The 22,728-nt window shown below is 44.5% G+C and overlaps 1 protein-coding gene across 1 annotated transcript in view; it reads left to right on the plus strand.

Moving 5' to 3' along the window:
- LOC139033632 (zinc finger protein 665-like) overlaps positions 1–13,571 on the plus strand; it is a 43,115-nt gene extending 29,544 nt beyond the window's left edge. The window contains exons 2-5 of the mRNA XM_070463073.1: positions 5,384–5,465; positions 8,902–9,028; positions 11,773–12,606; positions 12,658–13,571. Of these exons, the coding sequence (XP_070319174.1) occupies positions 8,995–9,028; positions 11,773–12,606; positions 12,658–13,085 (1,296 nt within the window). The 5' untranslated portion in view covers positions 5,384–5,465; positions 8,902–8,994 and the 3' untranslated portion in view covers positions 13,086–13,571. The remainder of the gene's footprint in view (positions 1–5,383; positions 5,466–8,901; positions 9,029–11,772; positions 12,607–12,657) is intronic.
- Positions 13,572–22,728: the final 9,157 nt, after the last annotated feature.

Genomic DNA, 22,728 nt, shown 5'->3' on the forward strand with positions numbered 1-22,728 from the left:
GACACTTCATTACTCAAAAGCAAAAAGATGTGGGGAGTCCTAATGAGCCTGATAGATCTAGTGTCTTGAGGTGTCCCCATGTTTTAGTCTGCTGTGTCACTGCTCACTGCAGCCCCCAGGTCTTCTAACCTCTGTCCACCCAGGAATCGGTTGCCATCTTGGACAGTAGCTCTGCCTTCCAGCCATTTATCTGCTCAGAGCAGGGAATGCTGAGTTTACTGTGGTTAGAAGGTGTGGTTACTGTGCCAGAAGGTTTGGAATCTAAAGGGACATGAAGGTGTCCCCCCTCCTTAAAGAGCTGAGGTATCTTCCAGTTAGCTCTCAGTGGGGAGAACAGGGTTCACTGAGATTGGGGTCTCTCTATCTTTGTGACCTCTTCACTGAGCTCAATCCAATCAAATCTCAAAGACCTTTAAAATTTTGTAATGTCCCCAGTCTCTGACAGGTTTACCCAGGAGGGCCAGCTTCTTGGTCTCCGTACTGAGTGCTGAGTGCCCTTGGATTTGCACCTTGTGGCAACTCTATTGCAATGCCCATGCCCATGGTCACTACTGTTTAGCCTCTTATTCAGCTGTGCCCAGAGAAGAGGTAGGAAATGGAAAGAAATGAAGGGGAGCTTGTCAGGGGCTCCAGGAGGGTTGTGGGAGCAAGAGTGGATCTCTGGATAAACCCAGTGAATGGTGTATGTGTGTGTAAGAGACAGGCATGCTTGTGTGATCACGGGGTGTGTGAAACTGTTGACAAGGGCGGTCTCAGTTCTGGCTGGAGGAGCTCCATGTGGGCTTATGTTAATTGTCAGCTTGTGGAATGGTGGGCATGCCAGTGTCTTAGCTCAGTTTCCCTGGACACAGATGCTGTAACAGAGGTTTGTGTGCCTGGGTTAATCGGGAAACGTGATCACACCTATGGAGAAAGAAAGGGCGTGGGATTGGGAAGAAGAATGTTTTCCTGCAGTGTGTAGGAAGCAAGGCCTGAGCTGAGCCCACAGGGAGGTCTGGGTGCAGGAGGATGGGCACAGTGGTTGCAGAGAAGGGGGGTGGATCCAGGAGGTGCCCCACAGCACCCCCTCCACACAGTGGATTTTTTGTGGTCTTTAGGGAGGGCGAGAATCAGTCTGCAATGCACAGAATAACGGTTGATAAAATGCTGGAGATAAGTTCATGGGTTACCTTTAGTTTTTCTGTTATTTTCAGTTGCTACTGAAGAACGTTTCAGGTGGAAGGTTAAAAAAGAGAACTTGGAGTGTTTCCTTGGAAGATGTTGAAGTTGCACTGGGGAATGTGCACCAGCCTACACATCTGTCTTGTATTATTAGAGTTTGGAGATAACAGTTGGGGGCTCCTGGGGTCACTGTGACTGATAAGAAGATGTCTTGAATCTGGTTGGTGTTTGGGCGTCTTCATGTGTATTATTCCATCATTAACGCAGGAGCTGTTAAGGCTTCGAACCTTCTAGGGATTGCATAGCTGAGTGGGTGGATTATTACTGGGTTTCTGGGGAGTGTGTTGGCCCAGATTCAGTTTTGGTAGTTTCTTTCAGCCTTGAAGGGAAATAGTTGGCCCTCGGCTTTGATGGCAGAAGAGTTTCGTCAGGGAGGGCCCTTAAAATCACATGATGTCGGGAAGGATCGTTCCTAGAATCCAAGGGTCGTCAACTCCACAGCGGCCTGTAGTACAGAGGGTTCTTCTGGACATGACGCAGCTGCTGCTTGTTGCTGCCAGTGCAGTAGATTCCTCTCCTGTTCTCTCTTTGTCTTTACAGATCACGTGTGTGTGCCACGTGTGGGTACAATACAGATAACAGTTGTGAACAGTTGATAGGAATATAAATGTTAACCTGGAAAATTGTACGGAGTTTCCCCAACATGCACAGGGTCTTGCAATCTCACTCAGAAATTTTTAAAAATGTTTATGTATTTGGCTTCGCCTGAGTCCTGGAGGATCTTTGGTTTTGGTGCACAGATTCCCTGGTTGTGGTGCTCAGGCTTAGTTGCTCTGCTGCTTGTGGGATCTTAGTTCCCCAACCAAGGACTGAACCCACATCCCCCACAGAGCTCAGCTGGTTCTTAACCACTGGACCACCAGGGAAGTCCAGTGCAGAACCAGTGTTATGAGGGAGTTACCTGCACTGTTGTAACCAATACTGCATGATTCACAACAGCCATTTGTTGTAGAAACAACTTGAATGTCTGTTGTCGGTTGAGTGGATAATGAAACCATGAGTGTATGAGACAGCCTAGGTCCTGGGACCTTTTACTGCAGGTCTTACACCTGGACGAACGTCTCCTAGAGCAACAGACCACAAAGAAAGTGTAAGAGACAAAGAAACTATAACCACATTCATGTGCAGTCAGCAGTTCTGAACAAAAAGAGAAAAAAGGGCCACAAACCAGCTGTTCTGAGGCTCCAAAAGCAAAGGCAGGTCACGGCCCTGATCTTGCTCACAGCACCACTGGGGGTGCTGAGGAGGGCAGATCACCTCAGCTTCCTTCCAGCTTAACCATCAATCCATGCCTACCTGCACCCCCAGTTAAGGGACCTCATCACCCCCCTTCTTGGCAAGAGCAACGGCACCGATTCTTATTCTTGCTCACCTTTAATACAGCAGGCATCCCAATAAAGCCTTCCCTGAATTTCTTCTCTGGTTTCGTAACTCTTTCTGTTCATTAAAGAACCCAAGCAAGGATCCAGGTTGGCAACAAGGAAGTGTAAGTGTTAGTCACTCAGTTATGTCAGACTTTGCTATCCCAGGGACTGTACCCTGCCAGGTTCCTCTGTCCATGGAATTCTCCAGGCAAGAATACTGGAGTGGGTTGCCATTTCCTTCTCCAGGGGATCTTTCCAACCAAGGGATCAAACCTGGGTCTCCTGCATTGCCAGCAGATTCTTTACCCTCTGAGCTCCCAGGGAAGTCCTGGTTGGTAACATACACCAAGGCAATCCCACATACATATATGTAATGACATATTATGTACCCATAAAGATGGTGATTTTTGTCACTTGGGACAACTTGGATGCATGTAGAGAATATTATGCTAAGTGAAATAAAACAGACAGGGAAAGATGTGGTTCCATTATGTAGAATGTAAAAAAGTGGACCTCACTAGTACCACACAGTGGGATGGTGGTTATCTGGGGCTGGGAGGTGGGGAGGATGGGGAGATGTTGGTCAAAAGGTACAGACTATGAGTTGTGAAATGAGTGCGTCCTGGGGAGGTGTGTGCAGCATGCTGACCATAGTTAATCCTGTTCTGTTACTGCATGCTGGGAATTTGTCATCAGTGTTGTCACCACACACAGAACATGGGAATTTGGAGGTGATGGATGTGTTGGTTAGTGGTTTGTGATAAATATTTCACAGTGTACACATGTGTCACATGGTCACAGGGTGTATGGTATGTATACACACAACCCTTTCATTAGTCAGTTCTCCTCCATCAGACATGCTCCACAGGTTCTCGTGTGGGGCCTCGCCCCAGGAATGTGCACAGGCCACAGATGATTCTGATCTGGATCCTGCATTGAGCACCAGGGCTCTTAGCCTCCACTTCTGAGACTGAGATCAGGCCCTGGGGGAGTGGAGGGCGCTCTGCTCTGAGTGGGGCTGGACCAGGGCCTGCTGTGTGACCTGAAGGAGATTGCCTGGTCAGCAGAGGTGCCCCCTGCTTGGAGCCAACACACGAGATCCCACCCATGACAAGGTCATGGGGAGAAAACCTGACAAGAAAGGCGGATCAGGTCTTCAGGGGTTTCGAAAAGGCCAGCTCACAAGATCCCACCCATGACAAGGTGATGAGGAGAAAACCTGACAGGCAAGGCAGATCAGGTTTTCAGGGATTCCGAAAAGCTGCCCCCAGCGCTCACCTTAAAGATGATATCTGTCTTTTTGATGCTTGCTTCTATAGACTACTCCCTAATTTCTGTGACATAGGCAGAAGGCCTTTCCTGATCCCTTTCTGTTAGAAAACGCCGCGGGAAGAAAGAGCCACCTCTAAGGACCGTTGATGAAGGCCTTTATTGGGCGGTCGCTCTCGGGCAGAACTCCCGGGGGCGGGTGAGTGAAGAGACAAAGGGAGTCTGCCACCAGCGAGAACGGGGGTGGTACCTATATACCCTGGCGGATACGGAAGCGGCGGGACGTTTTTGAATATGCTTGGAGTCAGGCTCTAAGGTGCTGATTGGCCTTTTGTCCCCCGTCGGTTTTTCTTGATTGGCCGGAGTCTTGACACCTTCGCATCCATCAGTCTCCCTGGCAACGGGCTGCTGATTGGTGGATGTCTGTCCCTGGTACTTATCTGGTACTTTATGGCGGGGGCAGTCAGCGTGACCTTTCACTTTCCACATAAGAATTTACTTAGAACTTGAATCAATAAGTTTACCGGGTGGTGGGACTTTACGAGATTATCCAGGGTGAAAGGAGTGTTTTAATTTAAACTCCTTTGCTGGCATTTTAGTTTGTTGGACAAATGCATTTATGCCCTTGATACTAATATGCATGACTGCTCATAATACCCTAATCATAAAACAGCATAAAGAACCTGATCATATAAAGGCCCTAATAGGCACAGAGCCTTCCTGGGGGCTAGGAAGCTCTATTAGAGAACACAAAAATACTATTCTAAAAGTGGTTATAGTTAAAGATTTAGAAAAATAAGAGTTTAGAATTGTTAATTTTAACCAGGAATGCTAAACAGGGGCTGCCTCACTGGAGCTACAGAGTCTTTGTGTGGTAAGCTTTTTAGATAAATTTAACTGATAACTTCTGCAAAAGGACTGACCTTTGTGTTCAATAAAGAATAGATTAGGGAAAACAGCTTTGCATTCACCTAGGTCAAAAATGTCAATAAGCCCCAAGGCCAGAAGGTAATGATAAGACCCTCATAAACAAAGAAGTATGCAGAAAACACCCTGGTTTCGTGAAGGACAAGCTGATGTAATGTTAAACTATCTTCCCCTTAGAAATGTACTAACTTAGGGTATAAAAGCTACGGTAAAAAATAAAGCACTGCCAGACTCTGCTGCACACCCCCAATCTTCTCTCGCTCTCTCTCTCTTCTCTCTCTCTCTCTCTCTCTCTCCCCCCGACACCGTTCATCCTGAGGGTGCCCCTGGATCCTGCTGAGGCTAGACCCCAGCAGCCCCCTGCTGCTGTGTGCTTGAGCCCTCACCAGGAAGGGAGTGTGATCCGAGGGAAAGTGTGGGAAAGTCCTGTGTTGGTCTCTGTGTGGGAGTTGCCTGTCCTGAGTCCCTCCTGAGACAGTGGGCACAGGGGACTGTCTGTTCCTCATGGTGAGGGCTTCCCTGTGGGGGGGTGCGCGGGGCGCTCAGGAAGGGGTTGTGTTGATTCTAAGCATTAAACAGCATGTTTTAAACTTTCATAATAGACCTCTGAAGACTCATTTTGCCTGAGGAAGAAGCCAAGAAGAGGAAAGAACAGGAGTCAGGCATGGCTCTTTCTCAGGTAAGGTCATATTCTTCAGTGGATTCTCACGCTGCCTTCCTGAAATATCCTTCTCTGGACTCGCTAATCGTGTCTGACTCTGGAGTGTCCTGTCTGACTCCTGTACGTGCACACTCACCCGGGGCCTTCCGTCAAGGCCTGTCATCTCTATTTAGATCCCGTCCCGCCATGACCTGGTTCCTGGCCCTTGTGACGAGGCTCCGCTTGGCACTATCCTGGGCAGGGCTTTACACCCATGGGTTGGAGACAGAGTCTCAGTGCTGTTCGGCAGCTGGGACTGTTTAGGGCCCATCTGGATGCGCTGTCTGCTCTGTGTCAACCAGGGTAAGGAAGCTGTACCTAGAGTCAGGTATTAACATGTACAGCATGTGGTACAATCTGCGAAAGAGGCCAATTAGGGGAAATTAGTTCTGACGTTTTACAGTACATTTAAAACTAAGTGAGGACCTCCTTGAAAACTTAAGTGTTTGGGGATGGAATGGAAAGTTTAGAAAGAGATGTCAGTGCTAGGCAGTGTTCCATTACCATTAAGTATGAAATCAGGTTTACTAATTTATTTTTTTCTTTCTTTTTTGGCTGCACAATGCAGTTTGCAGGGTCTTAGTTCCCTGAGTAGAGACTGAACCTGAAACCCTGCAGTGGAAGTGTGGAATCTTAACCAGTGGACCATGAGGGAATTTCCCAACTTAACTAATCATGATTCAGTATTTTCTTAATGGAATAAAATAATGAATTTTGGAGTTTGTTAATAAGTACATACCTAAAATTAAGAATAAAAAAGTCACATTATTATTTATAAAATATATTTATTTCCTGTACTCTGATTTCACTGCTTCAGTGTCTTTTCCCTAGTTCTGGCGACTGGCGGCCACTCTCTGGTTGCAGTGCATACGCTTCTCATTGCAGTGGCTTCTCTTGCCTTGCAGCACAGGGTCTCGAGCGCACCGGCTTCAGTAGCTTCACCTCCTGGGCTCTACAGCTCTGGTTCACGGGCTTAGTTGCCCCTCAGCATGTGGGATCTCAGACCAGGCAACAACCCGTGTCTCTTGCATTGTCCAGTGGATTCTTTATGAGTTATCAGTAGGGAGGCCCACATACTATTTTTAAATACAGGTACTTATAGATTGGAAGAAATCTGCTGTATGTTATTTCCTGCTTGTATTACTTTTTATTTTTTTCAACTAGAATAAGATAATATTGAGGACTTCCCTGTTGGTACAGTGGCTAAGAATGTGCTTGCCAATGTACAGTGCACAGGTTCCATCCCAGGTCCGGAACGATGCCTCAGAGCAACTAAGTCCATGGGCCACAACTACTGAGCCTGTGCCCTAGACCCTGTCAGCCATAACTACGGAAGCCCGCACTCTCTAGAGCCTGTGCTCCAAAACAAGAGAAGCCACTGCAGTGAGAAACCCATGCACTGCAGCTGCAGCTAGAGAAAGCCCACTCACAGCAACGAAGACCCAACATAAGCAAAATAAATAAGCTTTGAAAAAGAAATAGAATGTTGACAAAGTTACTGAATGAAGAAGTAAAATGAAAGAAGAGAATGGGAACCCACTCCAGTATTCTTGCCTGGAGAATTCCATGGAGAGAGGAGCTGGCGGGCTGCTGTCCATGGGGTCGCAAAGAGTCAGACATGACTGTGTGACTCACACAAAGTTACTGAAGTACAGTTAATTCATTTGTAATGTCCCAATGATGCCGAAATATGCACGAATAAAATGAAAATGTGAGCATCATCCCAGAATGAGTCAAAGGGCAACTCTTTAGAGAAGGGATTGGCCACCCACTCCAGTATTCTTGCCTAAAGAATCCCATGGGCAGAGGAGCCTGGTGGGTTACAGTCAGCAGGGTTGCAGAGTCTGGCATGAGTAAGCAGGTAAAGAGACAACTTCCACACACAGCAGATTGAGCTCTGAAAAACAAATCTAAACGTCTAACTTTCTTTCTGCAGATTCTTCAGTGACTTTAGCCTCTACCTGGCATCACCCCTCTTTTTCCCTGTGTCCCAGTCACACTGGCTGGTTTTCTGTTCAGTAAATATCTTCCTGCCTCAGAGCTGGCACTCAGGCTGTCTCTCTCTCCTTGCAACACTCTTCCATTTCCCACCTTGCCAATCCTAAGTGTTTCTTCCTCACAGAGACCTTGTCTGATTTATTGATGTAGGTCAAGACATTCTGTTAAATCTTCTCTTAGCACCAGGCCTGTTTCAGAGCACTTACTACAACAGTAATGCTAAAATTATGGATGTAATTGGCTGACTGGTTGCTTGAATGTAAGCTCCATTATGTTCACTGCTGTATGCTCAATTTGAGGCACAGAGTTGACGCTGAATAAATTCTGATTGAGTGAAAGAAAAAAAGGCAACTCGTTTAAATCAATTGTTTACACATGCATGCATGAGTGCGTGAATATGTAACTCCATGGTTTTATTAGAAAACATTATCTCATAAATATGTTTTATGCTTTGTACAGGGGACTCTGTGGATGGTCTTTATGCTCTGTTAGTTAACTCTTTGATTCCATAGGTTCAGTTTTCACTCCCAACCACCTGAACTCAGATGCTGTTGCCTCATTGCTTAAACATTTGATCAGAGCAGTTTCTTAAAGTGAAAATTTTTCCCCCGTAAGACGGACACAGATCTTTCTCTAATGTGCTGTTATGTTGATGACAAGTTCATCTGTGTGAAGTCTTTAGAGTAATGCTTAGTGTGTAGGACGTGCTGAAACACCTGTCATCAGTGTGATGATGTCGTCATCATCATGATGTGTGTGTTCTTTTAAAGTCACTGTGGACTTTGTTGTCTCTGAAGACACCAGTTTTGCTGTAACTCATCTAGATAGTGAATGTCACTCAGTGTAGAGTGTAACACTTCTGCATAGACAACCCGTTGATTGAATTTTTTGGTATGTTTTTCATGTATTGTCTACACAAGTGACAGATTCATGTTGATTGCAGGATATCATAATCTTAGAAAACAACAGAGGAAATTAAATTAGAGACTCACAGTTTGTTCCAAATAGATTTGCATGTATCTATCAGAATATTACTTCAACTGAATTGAACCTTACTCCTCTCACTTCTTATTTTGAGTGAAACTAAAAACCCTTCTCTGGAGAAGGCAATGGCACCCCACTCCAGTACTCTTGCCTGGAAAACCCATGGACGGAGGAGCCTGGTAGGCTGCAGTCCATGAGGTCGCTAAGAGTTGGACACGACTAAGTGACTTCACTTTCACTTTTCACTTTCATGCATTGGAGAAGGAAATGGCAACCCACTCCAGTGTTCTTGCCTGGAGAATCCCAGGGACGGGGGAGCCTGGTGGGAGGCCGTCTATGGGGTCGCACAGAGTCGGACACGACTGAGGCGACTTAGCAGCAGCAGCAACAGCAGAAACCCTCCTCAGAGCCCGTTGGTGAAATGTGTTTTCATTTCAGGCACAGTTGACCTTCAAAGATGTGTTCATAGAGTTCACTCCTGAGGAGTGGGAATGCCTGGACCCTGCCCAGAGGACCTTGTACAAGGACGTGATGGTGGAGACCCTCAGGAACCTGCTGTCTGTGGGTGAGGATCACTTCCCTCTGAAGTAGTGATATACTTTGGGGTGTCTTTGCATGTTCCCTCTGTGTCTCTTGGGAGCCCCTGTTTTTCTTACTGAGATCAAAGCCTTGTTGACTCTCACATGTAAGGCTTTGTGATTGGCATCAGGAGTTTAAACTTGTCTTTCCGTCCAGTGACCTGCCCACTGTGTGATACACAGGGAGTTTTTCCAGAGCTTGAGTGTTTATGAAGCTGATTTCAAACTTGTGAAGGATCGAACCCATGCCTCCTCTATTTGCAAGCAGATTCTTTACCACAGAGCCACCAGGATGTTAAGGAAATTAAATAGTCTTGTTTAGGCTTCAAGACAAAGCAGTACATTCCTCTGACCTTCCTTCTAACCCGCCTGGACACACCCTGACTGTGAGTGCCCTTACTGCCTGCTGTGAGTGCAAGGCCTGTGACACCATAAATAAGTTAGGGGACAAACCTTGAGTTATTCAGCCATCGGAGGGGCTCTAGCCAACCAAGCCCCAGGCTTAGCAGCATCCAAGTTTTATAAGATGAAACAAACAACATTAAGATGAAACCAGAGCTGCTGTTTGCTCACAGATTGATGATGATATCAGTTTGTGTCCTGGGATTATAAGCAGGAACCCCGAACTGCAATCTTTGAAGTCTCACCCACAGAGTGGACAGCTGCCTGGGACCTTTTCCCAGTTGAGACTCCAGATGTGCTGTGTCCTGGGACTTCCCAGCGCTGTTTGAGTCTGGATGTTGGTCAAAACCCAATTTGGTGATGTATCCTCTGCTGTTTCTATTTCTCTTTTCTTTTAATGTTAGTATATTGAAAGTCAACTAGATAATTCTCTATCTGTATTATGTATTATTTATTTGTATGGGGATTCCCTGGTTTCTCAGATGGTAAAGAGTCTGCATGCAATGCTGGAGACCCATATTCGATTCCTGGGTTGGGAAGATCCCCTGTAGAAGGAAATGGCAACCCACTCCAGTATTCTTGCCTTGAAAACCTCATGGCCGGTTGAGCCTGGTGGGCTACAGTCCATGCGGTCACTAAGAGTCAGACACGAGTGAACACCTTCACTTTCACTTCTTTCATTTGTTTAGAACATGTGGCTTATCTTGTTAACAAATCCTTTGACCCTCAGTCGAAAGTGAAAATTTTTGGCAAAACATTAATTGGCGCTGTGAGCAGGATTTGTGAGACAAAATGCCACTCTGGGTATGTCATAGCTTTTCTTCCAAGGAGTAAGCATCTTTTAATTTCATGGCTGCAGTCACCATCCATGGTGATTTTCGAGCTCAAGAAAATAAAATCTGGCACTGTTCCCCCCTCCCCCACCATGTATTTGCAATCAAGTGATAGGACCAGATGCCATGGTCTTAGTGTTTGAATGTTGAGTTTTAAGCCAGCTTCTTTTTACTGTCCTCTTTCACCCCATCAAGAGGCTGTTTAATTCCTCTTTGCTCTCTGCCATTAATGTGGATTCATGTGCATATCTGAGATTGTTGATACTTCTCCTGGCATTCTTGATTCCAGCTTCTGTTTAATCCATCCCAGCATTTTGCATGATGTACTCTGCATATAAGTTAAATAAGCAGGGTGACAATATACAGCCTTGATATACTGCTTTCCCAGTTTTGAACCAGTTAGTTGTTCCATGTCCGGTTCTAACTTTAGCTTCTTGTCCTGCATACAGGTTTCTCAGGAGACAGGTAAGTTGGGTATTCCCATCTCTTTAAGAAACTGCTCTTTAGTTTTTACATTATTCATTATTTAGTTTCTTTTGGGTTATTTACCATTACAATATGTTGTCTATTCTTTGCATGCATACTCAGTCTTACAGAGGTGTCTGACTCTTTGTGACCCCATGGACTGTGGCCTGCCGGGCTTCTCTGTCCATGGAATTTCTTTCAGGCAAGAATACTGGAGTGGGTTGTCATTTCTGTCTCCAGAGGATCATTCAGACCCAGGGATTGAACTCTAGTCTTTTGCATCTCCTGTAGTGGCAGGCGGATTATTTATCACTCAGCCTCCTGCAAAGCCCTGTCTGTTCTTTAGCATGTAATTATGTATAAGTATGTGTATATTGTATATAATGTATTTTTTCCCTCCTCAATTATGAGACAGTGTGTTTACTACTTATGAGACAGTATGTTTACTACCAGTTAGAGCCAATTCATTTGAATTACAGGTGATCACTTTTTTTTAAATTTTTTAAAATTTCACTTATTTATTTGGCTGTAGTGCATCTTTGTTGTTCCATGAGCTTTTCTCTATTTGTGTAGAGCACGTGGTACTCTATAGTTGTGGTGTGTGAGCCTCTCATTGCCTTGTCTTCTCTTATTTTGGAATACAGGCTCTAGGTTGTGATAGCTTGTGTAGTTGTAGCATATGGGCTCAATAGTTGTGGCTCCCAGGCTCCCAAGCATAGGCTTAATAGTTGTAGCTCATGGGCTTAGTTGCTCCACAGCATGTAGGATCTTCCCAGGTCAGGGACTGAATCCATGTTTCCTGCATTGGCAGGCGGATTCTTTACCACTGAGCTACCAGGGAAGCCCGATTACTCTTTCTTTTTAAACACTATTCCTTTAGTGTTTCTTTTATTTTGAAAATCATCGCTGGGAAGATTCATAATTCTGTTTAGGATGGGTATTACTTTTGGTGTAAGATCGTGTGTTCAACATGAAAGAATTTATTTATGAATTATAATTAATGGGATACCTATGGTTCTTATATCTTGTAGGTATGTCTCATACACATATAAGCCAGAAATTACTGACAAAAGCAAGCAGTGATAAAGGAGAAGTATTTCACACAGTGATGTTGGGAAGACCTGAAAGCCATGAAATCACAGATTTTTTCCTCAGAGAGGTCCAGGAGAATTTGCATGAATTTGAGTGTCAGGGGAGAGATGATGAAAGAAATTACAAAGGAATGTCTATAACTATAACCCAGAATAAAAATCTCACTAATGAAAATGATCGGCACAGTAGAATTGCGGTGGGAAATAAGCCTGTTGAAAATAAGCATGGATCAAGCTTTCAAGATGAACTGCAGATACTTCAACCTGAAGGGAAAACATTTGAATGTATTCAAGCTGTGAGGAGTAGCAACAGTACCACCTCAGATTTACGACTTCAGAGAACTCCTAGTTTCTGCACCAGCATTTCTAATATGTGTGAGAGTGCTGTTATGCACCCTCCAGTACTGGCACAAGACCAGAAAGCACAGAGGGGAAAAGCGTACAAATGTACTGGGTGTGCCATGACCTTTGTTCAGGACTCGGAACTCACTGGACATCAAAGGATCCATAGAGGAGAGAAACCAAATAAATGTGATGTATGTGGAAAGGCCTTGAGTCAAAATGCAAGACTTAGAGTTCATCGGAGAATTCATACTGAAGAGAAACCATATAAATATTATGAATATAGCAAAGCTTTTAGTGCACATTCAGCCTTTACTGACCATCAAGCAGTTCATACAGGAGAGAAACCATATAAATGTAGTTTATGTGGCAAAGCCTTCAGTCACATGTCTTATTTTACAGTTCACTGGGGAATTCATACTGGACACAAACCTTACATGTGTAATGAGTGTGGCAAAGATTTTAGTGCACATTCAGACCTACCTTACATGTGTAATGAGTGTGGCAAAGATTTTAGTGCACATTCAGACTTAACTAGACATCAAGCAGTTCATACAGGAGAGAAACCATATAAATGTCATGTATGTGGAAAAGCCTTTAGTAAAAACACACGACTTACAGTTCATAGGAGAATTCATACTGGAGAGAAACCATATAAATGTGATATATGTGGCCAGTGCTTTACTCGAAATGCACACCTTGGGATTCATCGTAGAATTCATACTGGAGAGAAACCGTATAAATGTGAGGCATGCAGAAAAGCTTTTAGGGCTCATTCAGACTTAAGTAAACATCAAGCAATTCATAAAGGAGAGAAACCATATATATATAATTTATGTGGCAAAGCCTTCAGTTTCAGGTCTTATTTTACACTCCATTGGAGAATTCATACTGGACAGAAACCTTACTAATGTAATGACTGTGGCAAAGCCTTCGGTCAGAGTACAAGCCTTAAAGCTCATCAGAGAATTCATACTTTAGAGAAACCGTATAAATGTGATGAGTGTCATCAGAGAAATGCAAATCAAAACCACAATGAGGTACCATTACATGCCAGTCAGAATGGCTGCTATCCAAAAGTCTACAAGCAATAAATGCTGAACCCTCTTACACTGTTGGTGGGAATGCAAACTAGTACAGCCACGATGGAGAACAGTGTGGAGATTCCTTAAAAAACTTGCCATATGACCCAGCAATCCTGCTGCTGGGCATACACACTGAGGAAACCAGAATTGAAAGAGACACATGTATCCCAATGTTCATCGCAGCACTGTTTATAATAGCCAGGACATGGATGCAACCTAGATGCCCATCAGCAGATGAATGGATAAGAAAGCTGTGGTACATATACACAATGGAATGTTACTCAGCCATTAAAAAGAATACATTTGAATCAGTTCTAATGAGGTGGGTGAAACTGGAGCCTATTATACAGAGTGAAGTAAGCCAGAAAGAAAAATACCAATACAGTATACTAACGCATATATATGGAATTTAGAAAGACGGTAACAATAACCCTGTATTCGAGACAGCAAGAGAGACACAGATGTATTGAACAGTCTTTTGGACTCTGTGGGAGAGGGCAAGGGCAGGATGATACGGGAGAAAGGCATTGAAATGTAAATTATCACATGTGAAACGAATCGCCAGTCCAGGTTTGATGCATGATACAGGATGGGATGGTGGGGGTGTAGTTGGGAGGGGGCCTCAGGATGGGGAACACATGTACACCCATGGCGAATTCAAGTCAATGTATGGCAAAACCAATACAATGTTGTAAAGTAAAATAAGTATAAAAAAATGTGATGAGTGTGGCAGAACTTTTAGTGCACTTTTAGTGCACATCCAGACTTTACTAAACATCAAGCAGTTCACACAGGAGAGAATCCATATAAATGTAATTTATGTGGCAAAGCCTTCAGGTACACGGCTTCCTTTGCAGTTTATCACAGAACTCATAGTGGAGAGAAACCATACAAATGTGATGAGTGTGGCAAAGCTTATACTGCACGTTCAACCTTTATTTACCATGAAGCAATACATATGGGAGAGAAACCATATAAATGTAATTTGTGTGGCACAGCCTTCAGGTACAGGACCTACTTTTCAGTTCATCAAATAATTCATAACAGAGAGTAACTTTACAAATGTCCTCAGTGTGGCAAAGTCTTTAGTCAGAGATTAGTCCTTACAATCAGAGAGTTCATGCAATATGAAAATATAAATATGTAAATATGATATGTGTGGTCAGTGCCTTACTCAAATTGCACACCTTGGAAGCTGCATGGCATGTCAAAAAACAACAAAAAAAAATCACCAAGACCCTTTGTCAATCTCCAACTGGATTAATTGACCCAAATGTGGCCTAGCTATTGCTCCAAGCAGTTACTAATGCAGTATCAGTGTAGTTTTCTACCAGACTGTAAATTGTTTTTTTAACTTAAGGTCTGTTTAAAGTGGGGATGATTCATTTGTTTATTTTTGGCTGTGCTGGGTCAGTCGTGTCCAGACTCTTTGTGTCCCCATGGACTGTAGCCCTTAAGAGGAGCCTGGTGGGGTCACAAAAAGTCGGACACTACTGAGTGATAGTTTCACTTTATCTCCTAGTTTTCAGATCTCCCAGTTATTGGTTGACAACCCTGAATTTTACTTGGCAGTGTATTAACTTAGTTCAAACACACTGAGTGGGACTCAAACTTATCTGGACTTGCTGAGGAGGTGGGTGGGTCCATGAGGCGCTTACTGATGTACCAAGGTAGTATCTCCAAAGCACAGACTGGTGCCTGTTTCTCTCCATCCTGAATTCGTAATGGCGACCCACTCCAGTACTCTTGCCTGGCGAATCCCATGGGGAGGAGCCTGGTAGGCTGAAGTCCATGGAGTCTCCAAGAGTTCGACACAACTGAACGACTTCACTTTCACTTTTAACTTTCATGCATTGGAGAAGGAAATGGCAGCCCACTCCAGTGTTCTTGCCTGGAGAATCCCAGGGACGGAGGAGCCTTGTAGGCTGCCATCTGTGGGGTCGCACAGAGTTGGACACGACTGACGCGACTTAGCAGCAGCAGCAGCAGTCGCTGGGGCACTGTAGTGTCTAATGAGTTTGATCCTTGAAGAATTGGGCTGTCAAGATACTTTTCTCCTTACAGGTGTTGGTAGGAAGCAGCCGGTTGTAAGAGTTGTGTGTTTCACATTCTAGCTTGTCATCCCTACACAAATCCAGTTGTTTACTTAAACTGCTTAAATTAATTCTAATTGCAGGAATATCTGGGTTTCTGGGTCCAGCCACCACCCTGTATTAATGCCCAGCCCCGCCACCACCCTAGGTTTCAGTTCCCAGACCTCGGAATCCCTTCAGCCTCATCAGCAGGAATCCTGTTAAGAATAAACCTTACGAGACTGTGCTTTGCAACAAGAGAAAACCCAGGAGCAGCAACGAAGACCCAGAGCAACCAAAAATAAATAAATAAATAAGATATAAAAAAGAAAAAAAAAATAAACCTTACTTTACAGCATAATGATCTCACAAAATTTTAAGTTTTTACTTTAAAACTGTAATGTGACAGTTACCTAAACTAGGGAGGAATCAATGGTGCAACACAGGACACGGAAGACCCTCAAGTACTTCTAAACCCAGACAAGCTATGCTGGGAACCAAACGGGAGAACGTGCACCCGCTCGGCCCCGCCCCTCTCGGCAGGAAGCTGGCGTGTGCCCTAAGCCCCGCCCTTCTCAGTGGCGTCTGCTCAGGCCCCGCCCCCAGCTCCTCTCCCGTCTTTACCCAGGTCCGCGAGTTTCCATCAAGTCCCGAAACCGTGACTGCGGAGCTGAGGTCACTGTGGGGAGCGTGAGGTACCTTTTTTCCCCTAAACTGCACCTGGGTGTCCCCTCTCCTCCATTTACGAGGTCTTCGGACCGTCAAATTACCCTCACCTGCTCCTCCACACCGAGTAATTTTAGTTTTGGCCCTCAGAGGCCGGACTCATGTACGGATGTGAGTATGGATGTGAGAGTTGTGCTACGAAGAAAGCTGAGCGCTGAAGAATTGATGCTTTTGAACCGTGGTGTTGGAGAAGACTCTTGAGAGTCCCTTGGACTACAAGGAGATCCAACCAGTCCATCCTAAAGGAGATCAGTCCCGGGTGTTCATTGGAAGGACTGATGCTGAAGCTGAAACTCCCAATACTTTGGCCACCTGATGCGAAGAACTGACTCACTGGAAAAGACCCTGATGCTGGGAAAGATTGAAGGCGGGAGGAGAAGGGGACGACAGAGGATGAGATGGTTGGATGGCATCACTGACTCAGTGGACATGAGTTTGAGTAAACTCTGGGAGTTGGTGATGGACAGGGAGGCCTGGCGTGCTGCAGTCCATGGGGTCCCAAAGAGTTGGACATGACTGAGTGACTGAACTGAACTGAGCGCCTAAACATTGTGTAACTGTTTGGGTAATTTTCTTCTTTTATACGAAAGGGTAAAAGCGGATAAAGATGACTGCTACAGCCCTTGTGCTAGAGTGGAGTAGGGCTGAGGTGGCAGCAGGACCCTCTGTCGCTGAGGAAAGTCATGGGTGGAGGCCAGTCTGGGTGGATTTTCCAGTTATGTCCAATACAAGTCCTGTCAGGGTTAGATTTAGTGATTTAGGTTAAGCATAAACATTTGTTGTGGGTCGCATGGGTTTAAGCTGAATAGAGATTATGCTGTTACTGTAATGAATCCACAGCCTCCACTGTGATTGTATAAAATTGTTGAAGAGCACCTGTATTTGTATCTGCTTGGCCATGTCATCACCCAATATATAGAAAAGACATAATTCTGACCCCTTTCCCAGGCTGTGAAAAGTTGGAAAAGAGTGTGGTAACAAGAATTAGTATTATTGTGGAAATTCCTTGATGATCCTGTCGTAGGGCTTCATGCTTTCACAGCCAAGGGCCTGGGTTTGATCCCTGGTTGGGGAAAAAAAATTAGTACTGTGATAAAAAGCATGTGCTCAGTCAAGTCCAACTCTTTGATAACCCCATGGCCTGCAGCTCACCAGGTTCCTCTGTCCTTGGGATTTCCAGCAAAGAATACTGGAGCAGGTTGCCATTTCCTCCGCCAGGGTGTCTTCCTGGCCCAAGGAATGAACCCATGTCTCCTGCACTGGCAGACACGTTCTTTACCAACTCTGCCACCTGGGAAGCCCAGGTAAGAGGCAGGAGTAAATATCTTAAGAAATGATTAATATTAGAATCAGAGTGTATCATGCTGTAAATTCTACAGTAGATTATGTGACAAATAGTACTACTGGTGCAAACATTGCGGAATAATCTCTTTTGTAACGAAGCGATCATTTTAACGTTAAGATTATGATTCAATGTTCATCTGAGCTGATTATTTCTTGTCTGTATGAATATTGTTGAAATCAGGCTGATGATAGACACATTTGAGACAATGATTTTACATAGGAATAGATATATAATACTTCTATAACTGTTAGAGTTTGTTGTTATACTTGGTATTGTTAATATGAATATTGTGAGTAGTGTAAAGGAGGAAAATAAGTTTATTACTTTTATTTGAGGTTGCACCAGTTTTTTAGTCCCTCAGACCAATGGAAAACTACAATCCTTTAAAAGCTTGAAAAAACCATCTTGTTAGGTATGGAACCATGAATTAGCAGTTATTGCATATTATTTGTTCAATAAGATTTAGTCTTATATTACTAGATTCAAAATGTAGTATTTATGTTTTTTAAAAAACATTTACAGTATAAGAATGCTAAAATGATTTGGAAATTTAATGGTAGGAGTAAGAGAGGAAATGGAGAGATATGAGGGTGTTTTCTCATGTAACTGATGGCTTAATGTTATTGATATCATGTGTGTATTTGCATTTTTTGGCTTTTTTGCCTTCAGTCCAGGTAGACACTGCCTTTGAAGACACTTTCCTTCATAAAACCCTTTAGTACCTCTGGGCTCCCATGAAGTCTTCTTCCTGGAGATGGATTCACAGTCCCAGCCTTGCCCTTGGCTGAGGCCCCGTGCTGTTTACAGTCCTGGGATTTCTCAAGAGCCCACCCTTCTCCTAAGACCCCCTTCCATCTCAGCCCCTCTGTCCTCACGTCTCCTCAGCGGGTCCTTCTGCTCCGCCGTCCTCCCCTTCTGATCACCCATTCCCCTCGCCCCATGTAGGGTAAGGTGACCTGAGCCAGCCCTGTGACATCCAGTGTTTCTTTCCCGAATTCCACCCCGCTAGAAAATGTGTAGTCAGTGGCAAATTTGTAGTCAATCTAGGAATAAAGGAAAATTTTTTTTAAATAATAATAAAAAAGTTTAAAAAAGAAAATTTACTTTAGCTGACCTGAAGATTATAACTCAGCAGACAGAAGCTCACAGGTCTTGAGAACTGTTCTGAAGAGATAAGTCGGGGGAGGACAGTGTTTAGTTGATGCTGGTGAAGGGAACCCTGTAATCAGGCACACGTTTTGGTGGAAGTTTACCGCTCTTCTTGATGAACAGATACCTTCCTTAATGGTTTTTGTGCTTTTCTAAATATGGGAAGATACAGGAATACAGGCTTATACAAATTTCTCCTCTGAAAGTACTTGATCTAAAGGCTTGTTCTGTCTGGGACCACCCCGAGCAGAGGGTGATACTCCTGGGAATTCCTGTCATGGCAGTGGTAGGTCAGTGACTGACTGAGGTGTCTAATGACTTGATTCTTGTAGAACTGGGTGGAGGGCAGCATTGTCTGTTTTTCAATCGCTTCCATTTCTACCTTCATTTCAGCCAGTGTTTGGGAGGCATTTTGTGACCAGTTTGTCCCATGGTGCTCAGTTCAGTTCAGTTCAGTCACTCAGGCGTGTCCGACTCTGTGACCCCATGAACCACAGCACGCCAGGCCTCCCTGTCCATCACCAACTCCTGGAGTCCATCCAAACTCATGTCCATTGACCTGGTGATGCCATCCAACCATCTCATCCTCTGTTGTCTCCCCTTCTCCTCCTGCCCTCAATCTTTCCCAGCATCAGAGTCTTTTCCAATGAGTCAGCTGTTCGCATGAGGTGGCCAAAGGATTGGAGTTTCAGCTTCAACATCAGTCCTTCCAATGAATACCCAGGACTGATCTCCTTTAGGATGGACTGGTTAGATCTCCTTGCAGTCCAAGGGACTCTCAAGAGTCTTCTCCAACACCACAGTTCAAAAGCATCAATTCTTCTGCACTCAGCTTTCTTTATAGTCCAACTCTCAAATCCATACATGACCACTGGAAAAGCCATAGTCTTGACTAGATGGACCTTTTTTGGCAAAGTAATGTCTCTGCTTTTTAATATGCTATCTAGGTTGGTCATAACTTTCTTCCCAAGGAGGAAGTGTCTTTTAATTTCATGGCTGCAGTCACCATCTGCAGTGATTTTGGAGCCCCCCAAAATAAAGTAAGCCACTGTTTCCACTGTTTCCCCATCTATTTCCCATGAAGTCATGGGACCAGATACCATGATCTTAGTATTCTGAATGTTGACCTTTAAGCCAACTTTTTCACTCTCCTCTTTCACTTTCGTCAAGAGGCTTTTTGGCTCCTCTTCACTTTCTGCCATAAGGGTGGTGTCATCTGCATATCTCAGGTTATTGATATTTCTCCCAGCAATCTTGATTCCAGCTTGTGCTTCCTCCAGCCCAGTGTTTCTCATGATGTACTCTGCATATAAGTTAAATAAGCAGGGTGACAATATACAGCCTTGACATACTCCTTTTCCTATTTGGAACCAGTCTGTTGTTCCATGTCCAGTTCTAACTGTTGCTTCCTGACCTGCATACAGGTTTCTCAAGAGGCAGGTCAAGTGGTCTGGTATGCCCATCTCTTTAAGAATTCACCACAGTTTCTTGTGACCCACACAGTCAAAGGCTTTAGCATAGTCAATAAAGCAGAAACAGATGTTTTTCTGGAACTCTCTTGCTTTTTCGATGATCCAGGGAATGTTGGCAATTTGATCTCTGGTTCCTTTGCCTTTTCTAAAACCGTTGAACATTTGGAAGTTCACAGTTCACATATTGCTGAAGCCTGGCTTGGAGAATTTTAAGCTTTACTTTACTAGCGTGTGAGATGAGTGCACTGGTGTGGTAGTTTTAGCATTCTTTGACATTGCCTTTCTTTGGGATTGGAATGAAAACTGCTGGGAACGCACATTCCCGGATCCAGTGAGGATTTTCTTCTGTAGATGAGTCAGTGTGTTGTTGCCAGACCAGGCCCTGTTAACAGTGACACCAAGTTCAAGTTCGTTCTGCTTGGGACGAGGAATAAGCACTTTATTCAGAAAGCCAGTAGACAGTGAAGATGGCAGACTAGTGGCTCAAAGACCCATCTTCTTCCAGCTCCAATTTTTGCAGGGGAGTGGAGGAGGATGTGGTTGGTTATTGCAGACTTGGTGACTGCACCTTTGGCGAAGGGAGCAAGTACACACCAGGCAGGGTCACACAGATTGCAGCCACAAGGACCGCTGACCATTGGTGGAGGCGGACAGCTAACGGCCAGGCCCCACCCCTTTTAGAACTCCCCATTGCAAGTGTCCACTCCACAGCCTCCTGAGGAAAGAGGTGACCATCTTTCTGGTTACCTCCTGAACTGGGGTGATTAGAGGGTGATCATGGAATGGAGTTGATCAGCTTTGGACCAGAATATTCTTTAAAATTTTTAGTAAGTAATGCTGTTCTTTTTCTTTATGCACAAGTATTTAAATTTGATGAGATCTCTTATACAATGAAATTTTAGCCTCAGTACTTATCTTTTTGAAGAGCAACCTTAAGTCTCCTCAGGGTTCACACACCCATTGCTCTGCAGGCCTCTTAGGCCTTGGGTCATTTTTCTGGTGATAACGGGATCACCTTAACCCAAGTGCAATGTATCCGTGGCTTTCCTCCAGTCAGCTTGACGGCTGAGTGTGAGCTGAGTAAGACCATGTATGGGCTTGTGCGCCTGCACTCAGCTGGTGCTCAGGCCCCTGTTGTCTCCAGGTTTTGAGGAGAACTCAGTGTCCAGGCTGGAGAGGATGTCAGGCTACGTCAGCTGGGTGGGCAGACCTGGAGGCAAGCTCATGAACAGAGCTTAGTGCCATGCCCAGTCTCTTAACACCATTGCCAGCTGCTGGGTCTTTGAGAGCCTTTATCTGTCTCCCACCCAGCAGACACCTGGAATGGGCCACCATACACTATATCCAAGAGGTTAATTTAAGCCTCCTTCTCAGAGCCAATCTGATCCATAGCAGAGCCACTGACAACGCCTTATCCTGAGTTAAATTAGTCTCTTGACATATTCCAGCACTGCTCCTTTTTTACTGTATGATTGCTGTGTTGGTGTTTCCTGTTGATTGTGATCTCATGCAAGAGTGTAAGCTTATTGATTTGTAGCTCTTTAGAGGCTTGTTGGAAGCACACCCATGATCACTGAAGGGCATTAGGTAAGCAGCATCAGGGAATGAGCTCCTTAAGGAGGGATTTGATCAATTCAGAGGCTTTTCTTTCCAAGTCAGATGTGCCTCCAGCCATCCTGAAAAGTGTCCAGAAACACTAGCAGATACCTGACATTTCCTGTGGATGGAGGCATTTAGAAATTGCAGAAATGCGATTTGCGGGTCTCCAAAGAGCTCTGGTTCCTTACATCTCAGAAAGAATTCAGGAGGTGACTTACTACAATAGGATGCTTGTGAGGCTTACAGGCAGGTGGGTGGGACAGTGCAGCCCAAATGTAGTGGGCTACAGTTGATAATCAGGGAAAAGTGGGGAGAGGGCAGCAGACCACCTGCTTCCTCATTCTGAGTCGATGTGGCCTCCATCATAAGCTCCTCCTCTTTAGCCACAGAAGTTCATTCTTGAGTCATTGGGAGGGGTATTAGTCTTCTTTTCTGGTTTGCAAGACTAGGGTAATAAATATACTGTGAAGACTCTTCATTTTAGGAGATTATGTTCAGTGATTCTAGTTATTGGTTTTAGGACTAGAATTGAAAACAAATATAAAAATGGAAACTAGTTGTCTGGTAATACTGAAGGGGTGCTCTAGGGCTTGTCCTGCAACTCATGTTAGTGTTGATAGGTCTGCTACTCGTGTTCAAATGGGTATCAGCTGAGGGGTGGGAATGTTGTGCTTTGTTGTCATTTGGATGAATGGTGGGCCTAAGGCTGAGCAAAACTAGGACTAGTACTTCTCCAAGTTTATTAGGAGTTGTTTGTAGAACTGTGTATGGAGAACTGTAGAAGTAGATGTTTTTCATTCTGGCTTTAAATGTGGTGGTATGTTAAGGGGACTTGCTGGGATGTAGTTGTCCAGGTCTCCTGGCAGATCAGGTGTGAGTAATACTAAGATTACAATGACTAATAAGGCACCTAGGATGTTTTTGCTTGTATAGAAGGTGTCAGTTCAGTTCACTTCAATTAGTCGCTCAGTCGTGTCAGACTATTTGCGACCCCATGGACTGCAGCACGGCAGGCTTCCATGTCCATCACCAACTCCAAGAGCTTGCTCAAACTCATGTCTACTGAGTCAGTGATGCCATCCAACCATCTCATCCTGTCATCCCCT

Source organism: Odocoileus virginianus, unplaced genomic scaffold (genome assembly GCF_023699985.2).
Source record: "Odocoileus virginianus isolate 20LAN1187 ecotype Illinois unplaced genomic scaffold, Ovbor_1.2 Unplaced_Scaffold_24, whole genome shotgun sequence".
Lineage (NCBI taxonomy): Eukaryota > Metazoa > Chordata > Mammalia > Artiodactyla > Cervidae > Odocoileus > Odocoileus virginianus.